We start from the raw sequence: 26,799 nt of genomic DNA on the forward strand, positions 1-26,799 counted from the left end.
TCCTCTTTACCAAGATTGATTCATCCTCAGTTTTGTGAGCTGCAATGTCCCAGAGGACCATGACTTGTATTGTTTGACAAAAAAGGGAGTCTTTAATGTAGCTACAGCTTGAACTATTAATTGGTTGGAATATTAGGACTAAATCCTTAAACTGGCTTCAAAAACTGTCTGGTACCCAGTAGAAGGAAGGACTTGAGCCTGAGTTCATGGCTACCTAATCTCAATCTCATCTCATCTGACTAAGTGGGTATTGCCTACGAAAGCTCATGTTACGACCTATATTAGTCTCTAAGGTGTCACAGGACTACTCATTTTTATAGAGAAGTAATGCATTTGTGCCTTGGTTTCCCCATCCATAAAACAAACTAATGGTAGCGTTTGCACTTTGAAAGCTTCGGAAGAAAATTATGATGTAAGTGCAAAGTATTACAACTACAATAAAACTCCATTAGTCCGGCATCCAATGCTTCGGCACTCCTGATGGTCCAGCATCATCAGGAACCCAGAAGTGCTCGGGGCAGCCGGACAATAGAAGTTGCTCTGCGCCCGGCTTCCCCAATTCAGCCGCTGCTGAAACTGACCAGCAGCTGAATCGGGCAAGCCAGGGGCAAAGCAGCTGGGGTGCTGCCAGGTTGGTCCCGTAGCACTGCCCCTCAGCTTCCCGAGTTAGCCGCTGCTGAAACTGATCAGCGGCTGACTCTGAGAAGCCCAGGGCAGAGCAGCTCTGCCCCTGGCTTCCGGGAATCAGCCGCTGGTCAGTTTCAGCAGTGGCTGAATAGGGGCCCCTGGGGCAGAGCAGCTGGGGTGCTGCTGGGTTGGTCCCGTAGCGCTGCCCCTCGGCGCTGCAGGATCAACCCGGCAGCACCCCAGCTGCTCTGTCCGAGGCGTCCCCAAGAGCAGCTGGGGTACTGCCGGGTTGGTCTCGCAGTGCCGAGGGGCAGCGCTACTGGACCAACCCGGCAGCACCCCAGCTGCTCTGCCGCAGACATCCCTGATTCAGCCGCTGCTGAATCAGGGATGCCTGGGACAGAGCCAGACTATCGGAAGGGGGGGCTATGAGGGGTCTGGGGTGGCATCCCTCCACCCCACCCCAGACCCCTCATAGCCCCCCCCTTCTGATAGTCCGGCATATTTGATAATCTGGCACCCCCTGGGTCCTAAAGGTGCCGGATTATCGGAAGTCTACTGTATTTGCCTTCTGGGGTTTGTGTGATAACATGGGCTTCCCGCAGTGGCTATGTTTATGTGGAACAGAAGCCCAAACTGGCGAATTCTGATTTTCCTATTTAAACCATGAACCCAAATGTATAGGCAGCATGGTACAGCTCAGGAAACCTACAGCCAATAGCTGGCATTTCAGTAATGTCACTGGTGTGATATTAGCAGATATAGGACTGGTCACTATGTTTTAACAGGGACTTTATTTTTCTTTTCAGGTTGCATGGAGCTGGGGACATGCACCTCTGGGGACTATTAAATTAGAAGTGAGATTGCTGGGTTTGGATGGCTTTTCAGTCAGAAATCGCTATTCAAACAGGCAGGATGAAGGAACATAGGTATCAAGCAATTCCTTAGTGCTCACCATTTTAGAGCACACAGTGTGTATAAGAGGTGATCATAGACTACGGTGTTACAGTACTGGACTGGAAGACAGATCTGATTCTAATCCCAGCTGTGCCTTGGATAAGTCACTGTCTCTGTGTGCCTCAGTGTTCCCATCAATAAAATGGAGATAATGGAAGCAACTGCAGAGGAGGACTGCAAGAATCAATCGTATGTAAATTCCATTGAGATTCTAAAAGAAAACACCAGGGGTTCTCAAACTTCATTGCATCATGAGCCCCTTCTGACAACGAAAATTACATGAGCCCAGGAGACGAAACCAAAGCCTGAGCTTGCCCAATCCTCACTGTCCTGGGCGGGGGTGGGGCCAAAGCTGAAGCCCAAGGGCTTCAGCCCCAGGCAAAAGGCCTATAACCTCAGCCTTGCAACCCAGGGCTGAAGCCCTCAAACTTTAGCTTCAACTCTGGGCTCTGAGGCTTGGGCTTCAGCCCCAGACTCCAGTAAGTCTAACACCAGCCCTGCTGATCCCATTAAAACAGAGTCAGGACCCACTTCGAAGTCCCAACCCATGATTTGAGAATTGCTGCACTTGAGAAATGCCAGGCACCATTACTTCAATTTTTAGTTGCTTATAAATGAACATGCTTTGAGGGGAACTGATGGTGGCATACTGTTATAGGTGCTTTGGAACTCTGATGCCCACAACATGCCATCAACAGAACCTCTTCTCCCTTATGAGATACTTACAATACACTGAACCCTCTGACAACCAATCACTCCAGGGACCAGCAAAAATAAATTTGCATTGCAGAGTAAGGGCCAGATTTTCCAGTCTGCAAAGGACACTTCACTATTCACTTGTAAGTGACACAAGGCAGCCAAAGATGGCCAATGGAGGATTACCCCCGTGAAGGTTAACCCTCCGCTGGTGTATAATAAGGAGGCTGCCCTGCTGCCTCCCGTATCAGCTGTTGCCCCCAGAGTCCCAGCACATAGGAACTTAGGGTATATGGAATAGACAGTTTGTGGTCAGGAGGCTCCACTACACCCAGTTTTTTCTACCAGTATAAATGAGGGCTGTCCCATGGTCAGAGAGATAGGTGTTTAAATAAAGATTGAACAAAATGATGTGATAAGCCTTAGGCATATCATGAAAAGGTCCCTACAGACAGGCAGTAGTCTGTTGGTTGTTTTCATTATGATTTTTCCTTAGATACTGGTTTCAGACATCAGATTGAAAGCCCTGGAGAAGGAAGCCCTCTATGCACCACATAAGCACAGAAGAGTCAGAGACCATGAAGTCTTTCCCATTATTCCACATTGTATGCTTGACCTGGAGAGATCACCTCGAGGGGCAGAAGGGGCATTGCTAACTCACACATGGAGATTACAGAACGGCCCTCAATTATTCTGTGTTAGTTCAGTATCCACAGTGTGTCTACCGCTAATGGCAGCTGTATAGGGGACATGGACACTGGCACCAGAAAGGAGAGGCCTCTGAGTGCCCATCAGCCAGGAGCGACTCTTAAACACTAATCATTCTTGGCCAACTAGCAAGTGCCGGGTGATGATCTTCACTGCTGTCAGAGAACCCTCTGCCTCAGGAACAATGTGCTTGTTTGAAATCTGAGATAGAATATATGGGAAGCTGACTGCTGATTGGCTGCTATGGGGAGGGAATGGATTTATAATTGTTTAGAGAGGGTTGAAAACTTCTGTAATATTTTGCTGCTTTTCCTAATACCATTACAGCCCTCTCCATAGCAACCAGCTAAGACACCACAGACTTTGTTCCCGGCCTGAGAGGTTAGGTATGAGAACTAGAATTGTTCAGGCAGAGCACAGCAGTGTGGAAAGTTAAGATAATGAAAATATTAACAGTGCTGGCCATGCTTGCAAAAGGATAAAATATACAAGAAAATTAAATGATGAACAGGGGGGAAAAATCATTTCAGTGATATTTAGTTGGCAGAACAATTTAGAAGATTAAATGTAAAGATCAATAGACACAAAACGTATCAAACTTCATAGCCATGAGGCTGGCCACTACAGCAGGGAGAGAACTCAGATTCTCCTGCTCCATGATTAGCTTTTGTTTGAGCCAAAGGAGACACTATATTACATGACATCATTGCAGGATCTACAATGCAAAGTGGACATTTCTGATTCCAGACTACGGTGCGCTAGTCAGCTCATTATAGGATTTGTCTATTTTTTAATCAAGATCAATAAATTGATATTAATAAAAAAACCTAGCTCTTACCTAATGTTTTCATAAGTAGCTATTTGCTTTACAATGGATTTCATTATCCCTGTTTTGCAGATGTGGAAACTGAGGTGATATGACTTTTGCCAAGGTCGCCTATCAAGCCATGTGCAGAGCTGGGAGTAGAATCCAGATATTAAGTCCCAGACTCTTAGCTCTATTTTGCTGCCTCTCTCAGTTAAACACTGATTTTGTCTGAGGGCAGACAGGCTAATGCTTTATATTCCAAAGTAGGAGCTGGCCCTGGTTTCTCAACGGGAGAGCTGCAAATAAAGCTGGGATTAAGAACTGGTGCCAGGGTATTGTCACAACAGTAACTTACATTTATCATGGAAAACCAAACACAAAACCAATTTCAGGTTTCTACAATCTCTGATCCTCGCTCATGCACCTATCTAGCTTGCCTTTCCAATGCTGTAATTACTGTGAATGTGGGGGGTCTGAAAAAATGTCATACTGTAGAAAAATTGGCATTAGATATTCTTGTTTAAAACAATCATGGCAAACCTCAAATGACATTCCTCCCCCTCAGCAACCCCCAAACCGCTACAGAAGTATCAAGCAGTGCACAGATGACACCAACCATTTAAAAATGATAGCACACCCCCCTTTTCTCCCTGTTCATATGGAAGTCCTGGTGCCACCTGAACTGTTGTGGCAGAACAAATCCTCTAGAACATTGTGATGCCACTTCAAGGCTAGGGCTAGAATTTGTGATGGAAATATGGAGTCATTTGGTCCATGACTTCCTCAGATACATGTCCACTTTGCAGAAAGGAGGAGCTAAGTTTAATATTCAAATTCCTCTAACATGGATATTATACAGCAGGCACTGAGGCAGACTGGGGAAAGTGGGGGTGAACAGCAGTTGGGCTGAATGGGTCATGTCTCACCTCTGTGGACTTTCTGTGTAGCAAATGGTTATGCAGATCCCCTCCCACTCTTCAAAGAAGGAAGTGTGGGGTTTCCCTCTACTCCCTGTTGCTGTCTCCAGTGCTCCTTGCTGCTCATTAGTTACCCCCTTCCCCCTTCTCCCCATGGCAATTTATTGCTCAAAAACTTTATAAAGGTTGACGGGCAGTACCACATACCCTTCCAGGATGTCAAGAGCACTTCTGAAAAGCAGGGACAGGCAATAGTTTTTGATTTGGGGGGGGGGGGGGGCGGGCGGTGTGTCACTAAGAATTTGGAAAGTGGTCGAGAGCCACACCCTTCCATGATATTAATGGAGGAAGTGCAGGGTCTAGGATGGAGGTTGGGTGCAGAAGGGAGCTTGGGGTAAGGGACAGAGTTTGGGGGAAGGAGACAGTTGTGATCTGGGGCGCTGGACTGGAGTCCAGGAGGTTGGATTGTGAGCTAGGGCAGAAAATTGGTGTCCAAGGGTTTGGGTATGTGGAGGGGGGGAGGGAAGAGAGAGTTGAGGGAGGGGCTGAGGTGCTAGAGAAAAGTCTCCTGGCCAGAGCCTATCAGCCAGCAGCCCGTTCCTAAATCAGCTTCCCTGCCTGCCTTGCCCCCACACAGGCTGCAGCCATGTGCTCTGTGAAGAACTATGAGCCCCTTGTGCTTGGTGGCTACCTGTTATTGAAACAGGCAGCTCCCAATGGCCAGTTTCTGGCCAGAAGCTGGCTAATGGGATTGTGCTGGGGGTGGGAGCAGCTCTTAAAGCTTTCTCCCCTCCTGGCTCAGTTAAAGTGAAACCACCCCACAGCCATGTTTGAGTGGTGAGCGGGTGAGGCAAAGCAAGTGGGGAGTCTGCTTGGGGCTCCCCGCAGTGTCCAAGGCCAGATCTGGTGGCTTAGCGGGCCGGATCCAGCCGGTGGGCCGTATTTTGCCCAGGCCTGGACTAAAGGGTTAAGGCACATGCTAGCCCCATCAGCAACTTATTCTTCCCTCTTTGAGAAATGCCCTGCCCTTCTTCATAGCTCTCTATCCTTCCAGATGACATGGCATGATGGGGCTCACAGTACATGGGGACAGCAAGAGAAATGGTCAGTTTGTGTCCTCACTACACTCCACCACTGCACCAACTCTTCACAAGCCACCCAGCTCCCTTGTCCAAAGGACACCTTCTGGGATAGCATCTGCACTTCTATGTATCCTGCCATTTGGTAGCAGATAACTCCAGAACCACATAGCAAGAACAGACTACCATGTTCTTTTATTGTCCAGCCCACAATGTAGCACAGAAATGAGGGATCCCTGATCCTTCCGGACACAGAGGCACCCCTCATCATGAGCTGCTGCACCAGGCAATCTAGCTATCCTGAATGCAGAGAAGGGCAGTTGAAGCATAAACAGACAAATGAGAGAATACAATTCTAGAGGACAGAAAAAGGCACATTGACTTAGTAATGGCTTGAATCTGCTTATTATAGGGCAGCCCTGCCTGAAATATACTTACTATACATTTCCCATGGCTCTTGTCAACTCCTGTGGACAGAATTAAGGTTTTGTGGCAGGGCTGGTGTTTCTTTAACTCCTGGTTTTCAGAAGCTTAAGCATAGGTGCATGCAGTGCTCAGGAAGGGCATGAAACACTACTATTCAAACTGTAGCTTTTCAGTGTGTGTTTAACACAAAGACCTATTAAAAACTGACACTAAGATAAACTTACTATAATTAATTTTCACTAATACCTCAAATCAATACATAAAATGGCTGAATACTCCAGCTCTGTTGAACCCTTCATGTCTGGCCTTGGGCTTGGAAAGCTCTCTAAAAGTTAACAAGTCAGTCAACTCTGCAACTGCTATAGAAATAGACCTTTTCTAGTGTTTACTTTCTTTCTGAGTTGGTTTAATATTTTCACACAAAGAGCCTTTTGTGCAAAGGTGTAAACTCTCTGGACATTGTGGGGTTTTTTTTAAATTAAATTATAGCTTGTGTGTTTTTGGCAGGGAAGTCCCTGCTGATTCAGCTCTTTCTAAGCTTCCACAATGATTACATCTTGTGTCAATATGTACTTAGCGCCTATTAGTGTGCGTGTGTCTCATTTCTCCCTTTTGATCGATAATTTCCCAGAATAGACTATTAAAATGGGGGGGAGGGGGGAGTCTAAATTAAAGAAAGAAAAAAATAAACTAAAAAAACCTTATCTAGTCTTATCACAGAAGCCAGTGAATGTACTGAAAGAAGGAATATCAGAATGAGACTATATGACTCTGGTGCCTGTGTATGTTCATGTTTTTTCCCCTAAATAGAATATTATATAAAAGTTCTGCCAGAATTAAACCACCTGAAATGCTCACTGCTATATTAGGAGAGGGACACACCACCTCTAACAGAGCTGATGCAGAGAGTTGGAAATACTTCATCTCACATACCTGAATAATTAATCTGTGGAACTCATTGCAGCAGGACATACCTGAAGCAATAGTTTAGGACATTTCAAGGTTGCAGGATATTACAAATGTTATTAAAAATCTTAATATTTACAGAATTATTGCTGAGCTATTTATAGTTCAAACTAGAAGAATGGATTAGATAATTCTATGACTAAGAACAGTAGCTCTAGTTATAGAAGGAGAAAAGTTGTGGTAGTTATTGAATCTTGTGGGTCAGGGGAGTCAAAGAAATCTGGACCTTCCCGCTGTGGAATATGGCATTATACAATGGGAGGCATTATAAATGTTGTGGTCTTATCATAGAATACTAGGACTGGAAGGGACCTCAAGAGGTCAGAGTCCAGTCCCCTGCCCTCATGGCAGGACCAAATACTGTCTAGACCATCCCTGATAGACAGTTATCCCCAGAGATGGGGATTCTACAACCTCCCTGGGCAATTTATTCCAGTGTTTGACTACCCTGACAGTTAGGAACTTTTTCCTAATGTCCAACCTAAACCTCCCTTGCTGCAGTTTAAGCCCATTGCTTCTCGTTCTATCCTCAGAGGCCAAGATGAACAAGTTTTCTCCCTCCTCCTTATGACACCCTTTAAGATACCTGAAAACAGCTCTCACGTCCCCCCCCCCCCCCCAATCTTCTCTTTTCTAAATTAAACAAACCCAATTCTTTCAGAGTTCCTTCATAGGTCTTATGCCTTCCTCTTAGGCCCACTAAGGACTTGCTACTGTCAAAACAAGGAAGCATAACTTTCCTGGTTCAGTATGAAAAGCCAGTTTTTATAGAATAAAGAGAAGGATTCAGAATATTTTATACTTTTGGCACCCATGAAAATCCATAGATGGCCCAGACCCAGAATAGCAGGCCCTTTACGGGCAGCCATTTGTAGGTCTTTATTACCCTAGTACAGGAACTCAGGGTCTCAGTTTCCTTAGAGCTCTAGCTTCAGGTTTGTAATGCTGACACTGAAGAAGGAATTTACAGTACTCTGGAGATCTCATCACTTCTCAGAGATCAGAGAATATATCTAGCAGTGGTGAGTATCCTGAAGTAACCTCTACTCGCCATACATTTTTCTCCATTCACATTATGGCTGGACTTTACTAAGTTTTAGTCACCTTTAGTCTTTAAAAGCACTTTGTCTTGAAAACAGGAGCAATGCAGCCAACGGCCCCTTTTCCTATGGTTTCACTCCCCAGTTATATTAAGAGGCAGAAACGGTACTGGTGAAACAAAAGATAGGCCCACAAGGAAAAGAATGTACATCTGACTAAAGAAGCAATCTCTCTTTCCAAGGATCTGGTCCTAGGAAGTTTTAACAGCTACACCACCACTAAGGGCAGCTATCACTGGAAAAAGACATACATGACCAGGGACCTACTAGTTATCTGAGGATGAACCTCTGCCCCTAGACCCAAGCAAATAAATGGGATGCTGTTCCTTTGGACTCAGCACTCAGAGACTGGCAGCAGCATATGCTCAGTGAAGGGCTCATACCTCTGGGGCCCATAAATGGGGCAGCTTTAAGACGTACCTTAAAATAGATCTGTTTGGTCAAGCAATTTTCATTGGTCTCTGGACCATTCTAGGGGAAGGTCAAGAACATTTTTCTAAGACTTTTAGTTCTGTTTAATGGCTCACCAGCCCCTTTTCTATCTGCAGCCTCTTTACCTGGAAACTGCCTCTCCCCCCCCCCAAGCAAATATGAGTCTACACAAAGAAAGAAAAATCACAATCACTCTGTCAAGGGAGTTCAGTAGGAAGGAGGACAAAGAAACATGGTCAAGAGCCTAATCATAGGTCTGCTTCTGTTATACTCCAGAGCAGAGCCAATCATAGGCATGGAGGAAAGGCCACAGTCTGTAAAGGAGTCAGTTAAAGTAGATGTGGAATGCTTTAACAGATTTCTTATATGAAATGCTAGTAAATAAACATAACTACGACATAGTTGGCATCACAGAAATTTGGTGAGAACACGTCTGACTGCAATATTGGTATAGAAGGGTACAGCTTGCCCAGGAAACATAAGCAGGGAAAAAAGAGAGGAGGTGTTGCCTTGTATACTAAAAACATGCACACTTGGACTGAGGTGGAGATGGACATAGATTTATTGAGAGTCTCTGGGTAAGGGTAAAAAAAAACAAAGGTGATGTCATGCTAGGGGGTCTATTACAGACCATCTAACAAGGAAGAGGTGGATGAGGCTTTAAAAAAAAAAAATCATCCAAAGCAGAAAACTTGGCACCGATGGGGGACTTCAACTACCCAGACATATTTTGGGAAAGTGACACAGCAGGACAGAGATCATCTAACAAGTTATTGGAATGTATTGGAGACTTTTTATTTTAGAAGGTAGGGAAAGCTATGGATGGGGCGGCTGTTCTAGTTTTGATTTTAACAGAGAGGAACTGTTTGAGAATTTGAAAGTGGAAGGCAGCTTAAGTGAATGTGATCACTGAAAAGACAGAGTTCATGATTCTGAGGAATGGCAGGAAGGAGAACTGCAAAATAAAGAATGAATTTTAAGAAGGCCAATTTCAAATTTCAACTTAAGGAGTTGGTAGGTAACATCTCATGGGAAGCAAATCTAAGAGGAAAAAAGATTGCAGATATTTGGTACTTTTTCCACACATTATTAAGGGCTCAAGAGCAAACTATTTCACTGCATAAGAAAGATAGGAAGCATGGCAAGAGACCATGCTGGCTTAACCAGGAGATCTTGAAAGATCTAAAAAGTTTCCACTTTTTATAGAACTGTTTTGATAAGTTACAAAGGATGAATACAAACAACAAAAGTATGTAGGGCAAAAGTTAGAAACACTAAGGCAGAAAGATAGATTGATCTAAGTAGAGACAAAGGGTAACAAGAAAACATTCTATAAATATATTAGAAGCTAGAGGAAAACCAAACACAGGATAGGACCATTACCTTCTTAGGGCATGTCTAAACTACACCCCTCTTTCGAAAGAGGGATGTAAATTAGACAGATTGAAATTGCAAATGAAGCCAGGATTTGAATTTCCCATGTTTCATTTGCATAATAGCAGCCACAAGTTTTCGAAAACAGGTATTTCAAAAGTGAAACCACTGTTTAGATGTGGTTCTTAAAAAAAAAAAAAACTCAAAAGATCCTGTACTCCTTAAAAAAATGAGGTTTACAGGATCTTTCGAAAAAAGGTTTTTTTCTAAATAACCACGTCTTGATGGTGGTTTCACTTTCAAAATACCCATTTTCGAAAACGTGTGGCTGCCATTATGCAAATGAAGCACAGGAAATTCAAATCCCAGGTTCATTTGCAATTTTGATCTAATTTACATCCCTCTTTCGAAAGAGGGATGTAGTCTAGACATAGCCTTAATGATCAAGGAAAAATAATAAACACAAAAAGGGGGAAATGGCAGAGGTACTTAATGACTTTTGTTTTGGTTTTCACCAAGAAGGCTGGTGGGGATTGAATTCCTAACATGATGAATGCTGGTGAAAATGAGGTAGGTTCAGAAGCTAAAATAGGAAAAGAACAAGTTAAAGATTATTTAGCCAAATTAGAGGTCTTCAAATCACTGGGGCCTGATGAAACGCATATACTGTCCCACTATAAAAAGGAAAATAAGGACAACTACAGACTAATCAAATTAACTTCTGTACCAGGAAAGATAGTGGAGCAAATAATTAAGGAATTCATTTGCAAACATCTAGAAGATAAGCTGATAAGTAACAACATGGATTTATCAAGAACAAATCATGTGAAACCAATCTGATAGGCTAACAAGCTTTGCGGATAAGGGTGAAGTGGTAGATGTGGTATACAGGGAAACCACACCATTCATGGTGGTTGCATTCCTGGCACCACTGAGAAAGGCATAATCTGCGAATACTGGGGGTGGTGAGCCTTAATGTCGTGGTGAGTGCAGAGGGGGCCCTGACTATTGCTGCCCTCCAGCAACAATCCCTCCACCCCGAGGCAGTGTCCCTCCCCAGGCCACAGGGTGAGGTGCAATGTGGGGGACAGGAGAGACCCACAAATACGCGAAATCATGAATAGTGATTCTGCAAATCAAGGGAGACTCCTTTACCTAAGACTTTAGTAAAGCATTTCATACCAGTGTTGCATGACCTTCTCATTAATAAAACTAGGGAAATACAACCTAGATGGAGCTACTATAAAGTGTCTGCATAACTGGCTGGATAACCATTCCCAGAGACTAACAAAAACATGTAGATGGTATCATTAGCTTTTGTGGGCACAACTCACTAGTTCATCTGAAGACATGAGTTGTGCCCATGAAAGCTCATAATACCATCTACATGTTTTATTAGTCCCTAAGGTGCTGCTAGGTTATTTGTTGTTTTTAAGCATTCCCAGAGAATAGTCAATGGTTCATAATCATGCCGGAATGGCATAATGAGCGGGGTTCCACAGGGCTCAGCTATTGCACAAAATCTGTTCAATATATTCATCAACAATTTAGATAAGGGCATAGAGAGTACGCTGACAAAGTTTGCAGATAACACCAAGCTGCAAGGGGTTGCAAGTGCCTAGAAAGATGGGATTATAATTCAGAATTTTGGACAAACTGGAGAAGTGGTCTGAGGTAAATACGATGAAATTGAACAAGGTCAAACGCAAAGTACTCCATTTAGGCAATGTCTAGACTACAGGCTTCTTTCAGAAGAAGTTTTTTTCGGAAGAGATCTTACCAAAAAAAAAAAATTCTTCCGAAAGAGCGTATCCACATTGCAAAAGTTCATCAAAAAAGTGATCTGCTTTTTTGAAAGAGGGCATCCAGACTGAATGGATGCTCTTGCACATATAAGCTGTGATTGCTATGGACAGAATGGCCACCAGGGCACCTGTGCTTTTTCCTCTTTTCCGAAAGAAGTCCCTCTTCGCCGTCCACACACACCTTTTTGCGAAAATGCTCTTTCACAAAAAGGCTTCTTCCTTGTAGAATGAGGATTACCAGTGCCAGAAAAAACCCTCTGTTCTTTTGATTTTCTTGCAGAACACCACAAGTGCAGTGTGGACATTCCTCAAGTCGGCTGTTTTTCCCGACAAAAATCTGTAGTGTAAACATACCTTTAGGAAGGAACAATCAGTTACACACATACAAAATGGGAAGTAGTACTGCACAAAGATCTACGGGTCATAGTGGATCACAAGCTAAATGAGTCAACAGTGTGACACTTGCAAAAAAAAGCGCAAACATTCTGTGATGTATTAACAAGGGTGTTGTAAGCAAGATACAAGAAGTAATTCTTCCACTCTGCACTGATTAGGCCTCAACTGGAGTAGTGTGTTCAGTTTTGGATGCTGCATTTCAGGCATGGTGTGGAGAAATTGGAGAAGGTCCAGACAAGAGCAACAAAAATTATTAAAGGTCTAGAAAACATGACCTATGAGGGAAGATTGAAAAAACTGGGTCTGGAAAAGAGAAGATTGAGGGGAGATATAACAGCTTTAAAGTACAAAAAGGTTGTTATAAGGAGAGGGAGAAAAATCGTTTTCCTTAACCTCTGAGGATAGGACAAGAATCAGTGGGCTTAAATAACAGCAAGGGAGGTTGAAGTTGGACATTAGGAAAAAGCTTCCTAGCTGTCAGAAGGGTTAAATACTGGAATACACTGCCTAGGGAGGTTGTGGAACCTCCATCACTGGAGAGATTTAAGAGCAAGTTAGACACCTGTCAGGGATGGGCTAGATGGTGCTTGGTTCTGCCAAGAGTGCAGTGAACTGGACTTGATGACATCTCAAGGTTCCTTCCAGTTCTATTATTCTAGGATTACATATCCTCCTATTAGTCCCCTTAACCACTATACTCACTTTCCCCAGGCCCGTCAGGGTGTAAATTACAGCAGTTAAGAATCAAATCCACTTGCCGACAGAATTTACACCTCCCTGCACAGCTCTGAGTTTACTCCTATGTGTACCAACAGGTTCCATCCATCAGCAGCATGTAAGCTGCCTCACCAGGCAGAGAAACAAGAGTTATTCGAAGGAACAACAGACCAACCTCAGCCTTGCTATAAAATGAAGTCAGTGGAGCTACTTCCACTGACACAACGGCAGAATTTGGTCTTCTGAATCTGGCACCAGGGAAGGCACCTTTGACACATGCTCTGGCCAATTAGCCTCGTCCATTCTAGACAACTGTGACCTTTTCTTCTTAGAAACTGGTAAAAGTTTCTTCATGATCTGAGTTGGACAGTGTTAGTGGGGCAATGACCTGGAACACAGTGCAATTTCATGACCCCTAGAGTGTGATTTTGAACATCTGCCAAATGACTGTCAGGAAGCCAGTCTTCCACTCGTAAGTCAGCTGTCTGTCAACCCAGTATCTCCAGTCCAAGCCCATCGCCCCTTAAGAGGTGCCAAACATCTTCCATAGCAACCAGGATACAAAGAACTCCTAAAGACGCTGACAAATCAACCACAATTCCCCCATCCCATTTTAAAGTTGTATTAATGGTTTCTAGTACTTTTTATACTCCTTTGATAAGGAAGACCTGAAAATGTTTCTCTCCCCCTAGCCCCTAAAAACTGGTATTACAAGAAATTGATACAAGTTCAGGTATTGTCTACCCTAGAAGACTTTATGGTGAAGAGAACTAGCAAAATAACAGCACAAGAAAGTGATGAAAAGGATTTGCCAGCAGACTAAAATGCTTTAACTCCAATCCCTAACATACATGTGAGAGGAAGGATGTCTTTATATTAAAGATTCACCACACAAACCTTCCAGGCCCTATAAAAGTGCATAAGCGCTTTTTAAAAGAGCTAACCAAACTAAAACAGCCTTCAAATGAAGCTCTGTGTCTCTATAAAATATTGTTTCATTTTCATTTCCTTCTTTAGATCTGACAAATTAAGATGTAAATTCCAAGGAGTAAACCCAAAGATACCAAAATTATTAACACAATAAATCCTGAAATGCATTTATGCTTTGCATCTTTGTAGATACCTGTTAATTACCATCTAAGCAGTACAACCACTATGGATCCCAACCGACTAATCAGATAAAATAAAGAACTTCATACTTTCACCATTCTCCTCAATCTTCTTTTAAAACAAATGTCTTGATTTCAGTGAAAACTGTACAAAACATAAGGCCAGATTCTGAAATCCTTACTCACAGTATTATCTTACTTCAGGGATACCCAATAGGCAGACCGTGGGCCAAATCCAGACCACCAGACGCTTTTGAATGGACCCTGAAATCCTTTTATTTACTGTATGTTACTTTTAAAGTTATTTTCTCTGTAGTAAGGACTTTTACTACATCTTGGCCAAAAAATGTGGATCTTGACAAAAAAAATAATTGACTATCCCAGCCTCTCAATGAGAAGTTCCATTGATTTCAGTGGGACTACTTGCAGAGTAAGTATTGCTCCATATCTGAAGTTACATCACCTCTAGAAGGCAGCCAGTTCTATTAAGCAACCAATTTTGACAGTCCTATGAGCAATCATCAAAGACAGGCTTTATTCTATACTATTTGCATTCAATCACTGGGTAACTATGGAGACAAATCTCAGAGGGATAGCCATACTAGTCTGTATCTACAAAAAACGAGGAGTCCTATGGCACCTTAGATACTAACATTTATTTGTGCATAAGCTTGTGCGTGTAAAAACCGCTTGGTTAGATGCATGGATACAAATCTGTTAGTTTTTAAGATACTACAGGACTCCTTGTTTGGGGGGTAATATTATGTTTGTCATGACTACTGCACAAATTACTTAAGTCTCCACCACTGAAGTAAACATATATAAAGTCAGGATGTAGTCCCTTTAGTATGAGATTCAAATCCTCAGGAGCATAATGTGAAAAATCTGCCCCATCCTTTGACTTGACTCATTCTCCTAATATTTTAAAACCTCAACTGTCTCACTGTCACAACTCTTTTCTAGAGGACTGTCCTATCTCCTGTAACCTTGCCTTGGACATTTTTTTGTAGGAGCTGAATCCGATAGCCTATACTCAGACAACACTCCTGATTCTGTCCTAAAGCATATACAGTAAAACTCCAAGAGTCTGGCATCCAATAGTCCGGCACTCCTGATAGTCCAGCATCAAAATGGCAAGAGCCTAGTGAGTGAGCTTCGGGAAAAAAAAAAGTCACAAGGTAACAGCAGCAACAGCTGAACTGAGCAAAAAAGGTAAAAAAGGCTTTAAAAAACTAAAACATTACAGTATACTATATACAGTATGTACAATAAAAAGGGTTAAGAACACTTTATATAATGTATACAGTGTATATATATATATATAAACCTGCTTATAGTACCTCCTGATAGTCCGGCATATTTGATAATCCGGCACCACCTAAGTCCCATAGGTTCCGCATTATCGGAAGTCTACTGTATTTCTGGCTGTATTGTACAGCCAACACAGCAGGCTGTACTCCAGACAGTCTACCAGGGCTCTTTATGGAAATAGTATCACTCATTTGCTGTCTCTTTTGAAGTAAGGTACTTGTTTTGCTACTCTCAATTTAGTTATCCACACTAATCACCCCAGACCCTTGTCTGACTATGGGCTAAACATTCATTCTATTTAGCATGTTGTTCCATTGTCCCTTTGTGTTTCTTCTCTGCCATCTGCGGACCCAGTAACTAAGACAATCCAAATCCTTTAGAACCCAAGTGCTTTGTTCCCCACTGGGTGCTCTCTACCTCTAATGCTGGTAGAAATCCAAATCTGAAAAACCACGGGAATTTGGAACCAGAGGTGGGCCAAAAGTGGAACTTCAAATCTAATCCTTTTAAGATTAGAGGGGAGTCTTGGATTTCAGTCTCCAAATCTGAACCTGTCCATATGGTTCTGGTTCCAACTCAGAACCCCTGGTTTGCTAGCATGGGTTCAGATGCAGCCACCATTCCACAAGAACATCTCATGAGACACATATTCAAGATTGCAGAAATTTCACAGGATCATCCAGGATTGCAAGGTTTCCACCATCTGGCCCCATCAAACTCAAACTTGAGAACCGATTGTACTTGCATCTGAACCATCATCAAAGCTTATTCCAGATCAGAATACTGTTTCCTCAGCTCATTGCCATTCAGGAGTCATGTTCTCTTCAGAAGTGTTTATATACTTCTCAAAAAACCCTATTTGTCATTTCCCAGAGGAGATATAAACTTCACATGGGCATCTATATTAACTACAATAGGAAGCTAAAACAGAAGTGGCAAAGGAAGAGGAGCCATTAGTTTACCTTCACCAGTATTTTCAGTACATTTGTTCTCAGTTAAAGATGTCAGGAGAATTGACTCCCAGAGCAACAGACTCAGAGAATATACACACACAGCTCAAGACCTTCAATCAACATCCCTTGCCTTAGTAATAAAATCCTCCCTGCATTCCTGCCTGGTAGTACAACGGTTAAAACCAATCGAGCACAGAGTGCTGGACAGGCATCAAGGTGGTTGCTGTATTGCTACATTATCAGTGGGGGGGGGGAAAATACAGAGAACAGAATCGGCTGCTTCACAGAATGTTTCCTTCCCATGCTTCTGCTGCAATGAACACAAGAAAAGGTAAGTGGAAGAAACTTCCCACATTCCTCCAATAGTGTCTTACCAGAGCAGGATAGCATGGATCCGCACCAGAGTATCAAATAAATCACACAAGTAAGGGTAGGTAAATAGCGAGGGTGAGCAGATCAACGAGTTCTTGGAAACTTTAATTATTTTGCTCATCAAACTTATTTTTCTACCTCTGCTGTTATAGGATAGTGATCAGGCTTTATTATGCCCTGTATGTTACTCTAAGGAGCAGTAGTGATTGCATGCACAGTGCATGTGTCTCTGCTAGAGTAGTAACTTTGCAGCTGGAGAAAAAGATTGGTTCTTTTGCAGAAAGTTTCTAAATAATGGATTATGGTGAGACCTCCATATTCTCTACTTTTTAAAAGATCAGATTAATTCTGGGAGGTTTGGGGCCAGGCTACATCTACTGCTGACATTTTAGAATAAAAAATACTGCTGAAACATGCAGTAAAAATCTAATTGCTGGTCCAACAGGATCCTGAATATACAGGAATGGTGGGTTACTATTCTTGGAGATGTGAGCATACACAAAAAAAGACTACTACATTGACAGGCATATAAACAGAGGCAACAGATCAGCATTACTTCAGTACGTATAATTATGGGCTTTTTAAAATGTAAGTTAAGTACATAAATGTGTATTATTAACCTAGCATGCAGATACTAATGCAGATACTATAGGCTAGATAGAAGAGATCTGTACATGCCACAGTGACAGGGATCGATAGAAACGAATAAGCTTGGAGTTCATTTTTTGGGAGGTATTATTGGCAGAGCAGACTACATGACTGCAATGTGAGTACTTTGGGGAGCTGATCTTGCCTCTTCCCCATCACACCTCAATAAACAGAAATGTTTGGATCAGCACTCATGGGCACAAGTATGTGTGTCATACCTGGGAAGGTGGGAATCAAGTGCAATGGTTACCATTACAACTAGGGATATAATAGTGTAGTCGATTAACCGATAAGCAAAAGCTTATCGGTTCGTGCTACAGACTATATACATTTCCTCCTGATCCCCTACCGGTACATTTTTTAGCTGGCTGGCCACCAGCAGCCCAGCTCAGCACTGGGTCAGATCTATCCCTGCTGCAGCTCGGCATTTAAAGTGTATTAGGAGCCAGGTAGGCAGGCAGCCTGACTCAGTTCCAGCTCGTGCCAAGTCTGGGAGCTCAGCCCCAACCCTGAACAGCAGTGCAGGGTGGCAGGCAGCCAGTCCGTGAGGGGAGCTGGTTTTTAAAACTAGCTCCCCTCACAGACCAGTTCCTCCCTGGCACCTCCCTCTAAATCAGAGGCAGCAGCATAGAGCGGCAGGGGGTTCCTTGGGAGTGGGGCCAGCACACACTGGCTGCCTGCCCCATCCCCGGGGACTATAGAATAGTCAAGTGACTGATAAGAATTCATGCGGTTAAATCGATTATTCAATTAAGCGATATTTAACATCCCTAATTAGAACACTGTTCACAGGGTATTTGCAAGCAATTTGCCACTTCACACTAGTTCGTGTAACTGCAACACTCATTTTTAATATGAAATACTGCAGTAATATTCATTTCTCAAGCAGATTTTAATGGCATCTTCTCTAAACCTGCACAACAAAACTGAACAAAAATGAGAAGGCAATATTCTCACTCAGATAGCTTGCCATTCCTGACTGATCCTTCCCTCAAACTGGAGATGAGGAAGTATAATGTTACAAGATATGCCTGCTGCAATAGGGGCAGGAAGTCATGCTGAAAAAGCAATAGATGGATTTGACAGGCACAGGATCACTACCTTATCACAAGTTTTAGTATTAAAGTACAGAACTAGAACCAGGCACTGGTGCACATCACAAAACAGATTGCTTTATTTCCCTAACCAAAATGCTACTTCATTGCAAGAGTGCAACAGGTCATCTGAAATCAACTTCTCCTCTTTTTGTTTTCCCATTACTTCAAAACAGTGGAATTATCTAACCCTAATGTTCTAGATTTTCCCCTCCCTTGTAAATGGGGTTGGGTGAACTCAAGTGGCCTAATTTCAAACCCACTTGAACATCCTGCCTGTGACAATTTGAACTGAACATAAACAAACAGTGCCTGCCACTAAGGAGAGGTGGGGGGGGGGGGGGGGGCGGGGGCGGGAGAGAGGTGCAATTAGAAATGTTCTTCTGTAAAGAGGACTTCTATCTTCTACAAAAGACACCCACAGGGAAGGCTTAGCCTTTATAGGGGGGTTTCTAAATAATATAGAGCCCGGGGCTTTCTCTAATGCTTTACTGAATAACTATGAGAGGTGGAAACATTTAAATACAGGGGATAAAAAGGTTAAGTTTTCTGTCATTTCATAGCTCACTAAAATTGCTCCCGCCAGGATTTTCACCCATCTCGGCCTAGTTACCATCCCCATCCTCAAAACAAGTTTTAAAATTAAATTAAGCTCTTCTGAAAACAAGTTTTCTAAAAGAAATGAGAGCCATAATACCCAGGACGGTGATGTTCTACAGCACAGTATGGTATGAGCACATCTAAAAATGTACTGAACCATTTCTCTTTGTTATTCACTGCTTCCTGCATTAGCCTATATTTTCCCCACTCTTCATTACACTGAAGTGCACAAGCAACAGGACCAGGAAGTGCAAGGTAAGACAGAAGCTTTAGGAACAGTTTCAACAAAGAACTGTACAACAGTGAAAGTGGAGAAGAGTCGATCAAGTTTGGACCTTGCTCAAAATGGATGCAACTGTGTTGACCTTAGTGGCTGTATTGCCACTGAGTGCCAAATTCAGATTTGATGTGTCTTGTATAAGCTTTGCTGTCTTTCCAGGATACACCCGTGACCTTCCATGTTGATGAGCCACCACTTTTTTTTCTCCTGTAAGCACAATGGCTGAGGCTAAGGGAGCAGTTCTTTCTCTTTGCTGCATTATGTGGCCTTCAACACAAAAAGGTGTCTGAGAATTCTCATGCATTTTCTCATCAGACACTGTCAGTGTTCTGGGCTTGGACCTACAGCATGCTGTTTTACTCATAAAAGTTCTCCCAGTACCAGCCTAACTTCCTGACTGACAACTGACAGCCTGGCTGTGTCTAGACTGGCAAGTTTTTCCGCAAAATTATTTGATTTTGCGGGAAAAACTTGCCAGCTGTCTACACTGGCCGTTTGAATTTCCGCAAGAACACTGACGATCTCATGTAAGATTGTCAGTGTTTGTGCGGAAATAGTATGCTGCTCCCGTTTGGGCAAAAGCCCTCTTGCACAAATCATTTGCGCAAGAGGGCCAGTGTAAACAGCACAGTACTGTTTTCTGCAAAAAAGCCCCGATCGCGAAAATGGCAATCGGGGCTTTTTTGCGGAAAACCGCGTCTAGATTGGCCACAGACACTTTTCTGCAAGAAGTGCTTTTGCGGAAAAGTATCCTGCCAATCTAGACGTGCTTTTCCGAAAATGCTTTTAACGGAAAACTTTTCCGTTAAAAGCATTTTCAGAAAATCATGCCAGTGTAGACGTATCCTGTGTTTAAGAGTCCAGCTCCGTGTAAGGGGGCACAGCCCCCACTGACCTTAGAGAAGGGTTTGTGATCACCTGCACCAGCCCTGAACGTGGTCCATATTGAACTGTGCTGACAAAGCTGCTTGGGGGCCCAGAGATGGTACAGCAAGGACAACAGCAAGGACTGAGATGCTTTGGTAGACATGCTGAAACGGGATCCCTGCAGGCAATGCTTTCCACTCCACAGTGGAGAGATGACCCACTAACTGCAGTGGTCTAACCAAAGGAAGTGTACTGACCAAGTCCAGAAGCTACGTCCTGTCTTCTTAAGCAAGATTCTCAAACTACGGGTTGGGACCCTAAAGTGGGTTACAAACCTGTTTTAATGGGGTCACCAGGGATGGTGTTAGAATTGCTGGAATCCAGAGCTGAAGCCTGAGCCTCACGTCCCTGAGCAGAAGCCAAACCCCATAGACTTCAGTTGTTGGTGATGGGTCCTGTTACAGGCCCCCCGGTAGGAACTAAACCCTACAGCTTCAGCTTTGATCCTCTTACCTGTGGTGGTGAGGTTCATGCTTTGGTCCCTGGGCAGCTGGGCTCATGTTTCGGTCCCCCTCCCACTCAAGTTGTGTAATAACTTTTATCATCAGAAGGGGGTCATGCTGCAGTGAAGTTTGAGAACCCCCTTTCTTAGAGGATATGGGCCTGTATGAGAAAGGAGCTAGGAAAACCTTAAAGAAAGTCATTATCACTGGCCTTTTGTTTTTAAGATGGGGAAAAATGGCAGACTCCAGTTTTAAAGCTCTGTGGAGTAGGGAGATGAACCCAACCTCTGGTCACAGCCTGATTCTCTCAGTCAGCAACTTGCCCATGTCGGGGGGGGGGGGGGGGGGGGGAGCAATTACCAGACATACCAAAAGGGAATCCTTCCTAGACATTGCAATCCCAGTCTTGTCAAGGTGAAGAGCCTATTAAGCCAAATGATAACAGATTGTAAATAGATACAGACAGAAGGATGTGAACAACCTGACTAGTTAGCCCAAATACACAACGTGCTCCTAAAGATGTACTTCTGTACGTACATGCTAAGAATGTCACTCCCACATTTCAAAATGATGCCCCCCATTCACTGTTTCCGTGTCCCTTGTGCAGTCATTTATACCAGTACAAAGTGGGTAAAGATCATTTGTGCCAGTGTAGGAGCACACATGCTCATAGCAATGGTAAATCTGGCCCTATAACACCACACAGAGAAAACCCAAGTCACTCCACAAACCCTGGACCTAAAACTGATCCAAGTGAAATCAATTGCAAAACAGTCACCAAGTTCAGCAGAATCCGTTCCTACAGCTATCAGCAGGAATTGAAGAAAGGCAATACACCAACAATGGCAATCTAGGCTAGTGAGTGGGCCATGTGAGTAGCTCTCCATCTCACTGGGTCGCAAGATTGTTGTAACTAAGAATGGTCTCATCGATAGGGTCTCATCTATAGGCTATTTTTGCTAAAGGTTTTTCAGTACCTAGAATTTGTGGGATGTGCCAATTGAATCACAGCAGTGCTTTGCCTGTATGCAGAGGGTGGGCATGACTCTCTCAGTTAATGTTGTGCGCAATCAGCACACTCCTCCCTTCACTTGCCCTTGCTTTGTGTGTGTCTCATTTTAGTAATACTGGTAGAAAAAACGGCATTGACAGATACCAGGAGAAAATGGCAATCGCACTATGGGCAACAGTAAACAAAATGTCTTGTGAGCCACACAGAACCCCAATGGCTGCAGGTTGCACACCACTGCAATACATTTTTTCTTCCATGTTATGATTGCTCAGTCCCCAGTATTGTGCCTTACATGGTACTAGCATTAGGGGTCCATTGAGTGTACCTAGCCATGTTATATTTGCATCATTTCCTCTTGCCATGTGCTGTAAGCTAATGATTTCCATTTGTTTTGTCTTAATTTCCCCCCAGCAGACACCCTCTTATTACTCTTGGTCTTGGTACCAACGGCAGGGTGCCAATCTCCCAGCAAAGATGCACCCAAAGAGCAGTCTGACACAGAGCTCCTAAAATGTCCGAGCTCATGTGCTTGCAGCTATGACGACTACAGTGAGGAACTCAACATCTTCTGCAGCTCCCGGAACCTGACCTGCTTCCCAGAAGACATTCCCAGCAATGTTAAGTCATTATGGCTGGATGGAAACAACTTATTTTCTGTGCCAGCTGCAGCCTTCAGTAATCTTTCCAACCTGGACTTCCTTAATCTGCAGAGCAGCCAGCTGGCAAGCATTGAGCAGCATGCCTTTCATGGGTTAAAAGGCCTCTACCACCTGCACCTGGAACGGAACAGGCTAAAACATTTGGCACCCAACACTTTCCTTCACACACAGAACCTTGCCACCTTAAGCCTCAACAACAATCTCTTCAGCAAAATTGAGGAAGACCTGTTTGCTGGGCTCTCCAACCTCTGGTACCTGAACCTCGGGTGGAATTCCTTAGTGGTGTTGCCTGATAAAGTGTTCCATCACTTGCCTAACCTGAGGGAGCTAGTCTTGGCTGGGAACAAGCTGCCCTACCTGCAACACCAAATATTCTGCAGTCTCAGTGAGCTGAAGGAGCTGGATTTGAGTAGGAACTTGTTGAAAGGCATCAAGCTCAATATCTTTGTCAAGTTGCAGAAGCTACAGAAGCTGTACCTCAACCACAACCTGATCAATGCCATTGCCCCACGTGCTTTTATGGGGATGAAGTCCCTCAGGTGGTTGGACCTCTCCCACAATCGTCTCATCTCACTCTTTGAAGAAACATTCCTGGGTCTCTTGAGCCTGCATGTATTGCGTTTATCCAGTAACTCAATCACCAGCCTGCGCCCAAGGACTTTCAAAGACCTCCAGTTCCTGGAGGAGCTGCAGCTGGGACACAACAGGATCAGGAGCCTCACAGAAAGGACTTTCGATGGGCTAGGCCAGCTGGAGGTCCTTACACTGAACAACAACCAAATTCAAGAGATCAGGGTTGGGGCATTCCTTGGGCTCTTTAATGTCGCAGTGATGAACTTGTCTGGTAACTGCCTCAAGGCACTTCCTGACTATGTCTTTAAGGGTCTAACCAAGCTGCACAGCCTTCACCTGGAAAACAGCTGTCTGAGCAGAATCAGGCCACAAACTTTCTCTAGCCTTTCCTGCCTCCGGAGGCTCTCCTTGCAACACAACACCATATCTGTGATTGAAGACCAGAGTCTGAATGAACTGCATGATCTTTTGGAGCTGGACCTTAAGCATAACAGGCTGACCCATCTTTCCTCCGACATGTTTGTAGGCCTCAATAACCTTGAATACCTACTCCTTTCCTCCAACCAGCTGCTGGAGATCTCTCACAACACTTTCAACTCACTTCAGCGTCTCTTCTGGCTTGACCTCTCCAACAACCATTTGGAGACACTGGACAAAAACATAATTACCCCTTTGACAAGCTTGCGGTATCTTAGCATCAGAAACAATTCCCTGGAAACCTTCTCAGTTGATTCTCTGAGCCCTTTACCTGTGCTGGAGCAGTTGTGGCTGGAAGGAAACAAGTGGCACTGCAACTGCTCACTGAAGGAACTAAGACACTTTTCCTTGCAGCATCCTACAGTGGTTCCACGCTTTGTCCAGTCCCTTACAGAGGGAGAGGATTCCAACATACCTGTGTATGTGTACAACAACCTTACCTGTCTGAGCCCACCAGACGTGGCCGGCCTTGACCTGAGGGAAATCAGTGAAGACCACTTTGCTGACTGCTAACTGATATATTTCCTCTTTATAGAGGACTTTCTGCTTTCTATAGTTGGCACCATTAGACATATACTCACACAAGTTCCAGTAGCATCCAGTGAACCATTTTCCTATAGGCAAATAAGCTTGAAAGGTATAGCTATCTACCAGCTCAACCACCTTGCCTGATCTTTGTATCAAGCTCACCAGTGCAGCAGTTCTAGAGCATGTGCCACCGTTCACTATTTCATAGGGAAGCCAGTACAATTGCACAGAACTCTTAGCTTTCTCTCTCCATGCTGCACCATTACTATATTTGTATAGCTGCAGTTTTCAACAGAACCAGCATACCAGCATTGGCTGAGCAGCTGGGGTAAACAGGTTCTTTGGACTTTGCAATTACCCTTGGGCTATTTGAACTTAGCGTTGTGATTCAGAGCCAGCATTCCTTTGCCCAGCACTGACAAGTGAAGGAAAGAATGGGGGCATGTGAAGGCCTGGGCAGATGGGAGCCTTTTCTGGGAACTGTTTTTTCCAATTAAAAAATTAAAATTGATTTTAATGAACCCAAACAAACTATGGTAGTACAATAAGAGTGACTCAAAGCTAACCTGGAAGGGTATTGACTGCTGAGGTCCTGCATTTAGCTCTGAAACTCATTGGGAGCAACGGATGGGCCACCTGTCACCAACAATGAGTATCTCATGTCAGCTTTTTAGCAACCATTTATAGTTGGTAGAGATGCTGTTGTCAACAGGTCATGGAGACAAACCCTCCTTAATGGAAAGAATATCACTGCAACCTCAGGGCCTCAAGCTGAGCAAACAGAGAGCAAATGAAGAAGCCAAGATGCTCTTAATCTGAGGAAGGAAAATCTGGGCCACAGTGATCATTAATGGGAATGCTAACAAAGTTATTTATCATTGCCCTGCAATAAGCCCCATTGTGACTAGGCAATGCATGCAGGGGCTTCATCCCATATGAACTGCAGTAGCTTGCCGCAGCAGTTGTCACTCTTTTCCATTCTGTGAGACCCTGCATTGCAATACAAAAATGTTTCAGGAACCCATAAAGCATTCTAACTGTACAGCACCAAATACAAAAGGGTCCCGATACATTGGCCTCTGAGGATAGGACAAGACGCAATGGGCTTAAACTGCAGCAAGGGAGGTTTAGGTTGGACATTAGGAAAAAGTTCCTAACTGTCCAGGTGGTTAAACACTGGAATAAGTTGCCTAGGGAGCTTATGGAATCTCCATCTCTGGAGATATTTAAGACCAGGTTAGATAGAGGTCATCGAGTCCAGTTCCCTGCCCTCATGGCAGGACCAGTGCTATCTAAACCATCCCTGATAGACATCTCGAGGTCCCTTCCACTTCTAATGTTCTACGATAAGGAAGGCCCCACATGCTACCATAATGGAAATAATAAAGGGAGGGTGACTAAGCCCCTGAATTCTTGTAAAGAACCCATGGTACACAGAAGTAGTCAAGGGCAGAGCCTCATCTGTAATATCTGGTCACTGAAGCCAGGAAGAGTCTTGAAAAGCAGACACCTGACCTGTTATTTTAGGAAAGCAGAGTGCACATGACATGCTTTTAACTCCTTGAAATGGCAAATTTACGCAGGGTTAAGAAAAAACATGCACCTCAACTCCCTGATAAAACACAGCAGGCAAATAAACCTTTGGAGCTGCTATAGCTTATATGCTGAGGATTTTTTTAATTTTGTGCCTCACCTTGTTACAAATCTTATAAAAAAGCTAGTTGTGCTTGTGAGCAGTAGACACTGTTTAATTTTAAGTCACTCTTAAAATTTCCTGCACATCTTAAAAACTTCCACAAGGCAAAGCTAGAGCTTTTTACAAAGAAATTTCTTGCAGACTATTCTTCAAATTTGAAAAAATGATCTATCAAAGTGCAAATTACTTGGGTGCACAACCATATTGATTTGTGGGACTTGTATTCTTACATTACTTTGGCATTTCTGAGAATCCTACTGAGTTCAATTGCAGTAAAAAAAAGATGACCAGTCTAACCCTGCTTCTGATTCCATGAGAGTTTAGCTACTGACTTCCACCAAAAGCAAGATCAGCTCAAGGAGTCACACACAGATGCAGATTGCCAGGCAGATACCTGATCACCTCGGTTGCACTCGCAGGGCAATAGAAAGGTGAAAACATATAAAGTTATCTCAACCAGAATTAGGGATACTTGTCTCATTACTGTTCATACACATTTAAGTATGTAAATCCTTGCATTTAATTAGGAAAGGAAGGTGTGAGTTGCAAGACTAGTCTTTTTTATAACTGCAATGTGATCTAATAGGGTGCATCTACACTCTACCGTTGCTCAAAATAAGATACACAATTTGAGCAATGAAAATTGTGTATCTTATTTTGAAATAGCTTATTTCGTACTTTGGTGCTGTCTATAAAACGCCAAATTTCAAGATAACCTGGCATTCCAAAACATTCCTTACTCCTCATGGAATGAACTTTACAGGGACATCAGAATAGCAAGCCTGTTATATTTCAAAATAACGGGCTTGCTGTGAATAGCTATTTTAGGATACTCTGGTATCCCGAAATAGTGCTGCAGTGTCGATGTAGCCCAAGAGTGCAGGTATCGGCAATGCTATTTCTTCTAGCTGCCCACACAACTCCACCTGGAAATGGCTGGCTCACCCCCACAAGCTAGAACCCTGCCCCTTTCACATAGTTGCTTTCCCAGCCTTTTGTGCTCTTTGTTTATTTCAGGGAGTTCTCATTATGTGCTTGGTTGTTTGAGCAGCAGGTGCAGGGTATGCCCCTGGGACAAAGGGTAAGGGCTACAACATACTGAATAGGCA

General features: G+C 43.5%; 2 protein-coding genes across 3 annotated transcripts in view; both read left to right on the forward strand.

Annotated features, from left to right (window-relative positions):
- ANTKMT (adenine nucleotide translocase lysine methyltransferase) overlaps positions 1-1,750 on the forward strand; it is a 57,106-nt gene extending 55,356 nt beyond the window's left edge. The window contains exon 10 of the mRNA XM_075898951.1: positions 1,437-1,750. The gene's annotated coding sequence lies outside the window, so the exon portion shown is untranslated. The remainder of the gene's footprint in view (positions 1-1,436) is intronic.
- Positions 1,751-16,016: 14,266 nt separating this feature from the next.
- On the forward strand, positions 16,017-24,525 carry IGFALS (insulin like growth factor binding protein acid labile subunit). Of its 2 annotated transcripts, none has more exons than XM_075898940.1 (2): positions 16,017-16,712; positions 22,172-24,525. In XM_075898940.1, exons 1-2 carry the CDS (start codon positions 16,670-16,672, stop codon positions 23,977-23,979), a joined length of 1,851 nt encoding a protein of 616 aa, XP_075755055.1. In that variant the 5' UTR covers positions 16,017-16,669; the 3' UTR covers positions 23,980-24,525. The 2 variants fall into 2 exon arrangements, with proteins under 2 accessions (XP_075755055.1, XP_075755054.1); XM_075898939.1 differs by having other exon boundaries at positions 16,018-16,712; positions 22,169-24,525.
- The last annotated feature ends 2,274 nt before the right edge of the window (positions 24,526-26,799 follow it).

This window comes from Pelodiscus sinensis, chromosome 16 (assembly GCF_049634645.1).
Source record: "Pelodiscus sinensis isolate JC-2024 chromosome 16, ASM4963464v1, whole genome shotgun sequence".
In the NCBI taxonomy this organism is placed as follows: domain Eukaryota; kingdom Metazoa; phylum Chordata; order Testudines; family Trionychidae; genus Pelodiscus; species Pelodiscus sinensis.

What these genes read in the sequence shown, in the direction of transcription:
- IGFALS (XM_075898939.1), top strand. Translation starts at nt 16,670, where the DNA reads ATGTTTCCTTCCCATGCTTCTGCTGCAATGAACACAAGAAAAG. An exon ending in TGCAATGAACACAAGAAAAG is followed by an intron (nt 16,713 to 22,168) that starts GTAAGTGGAAGA and finishes ATTTCCCCCCAG; the next exon opens with CAGACACCCTCTTATTACTC.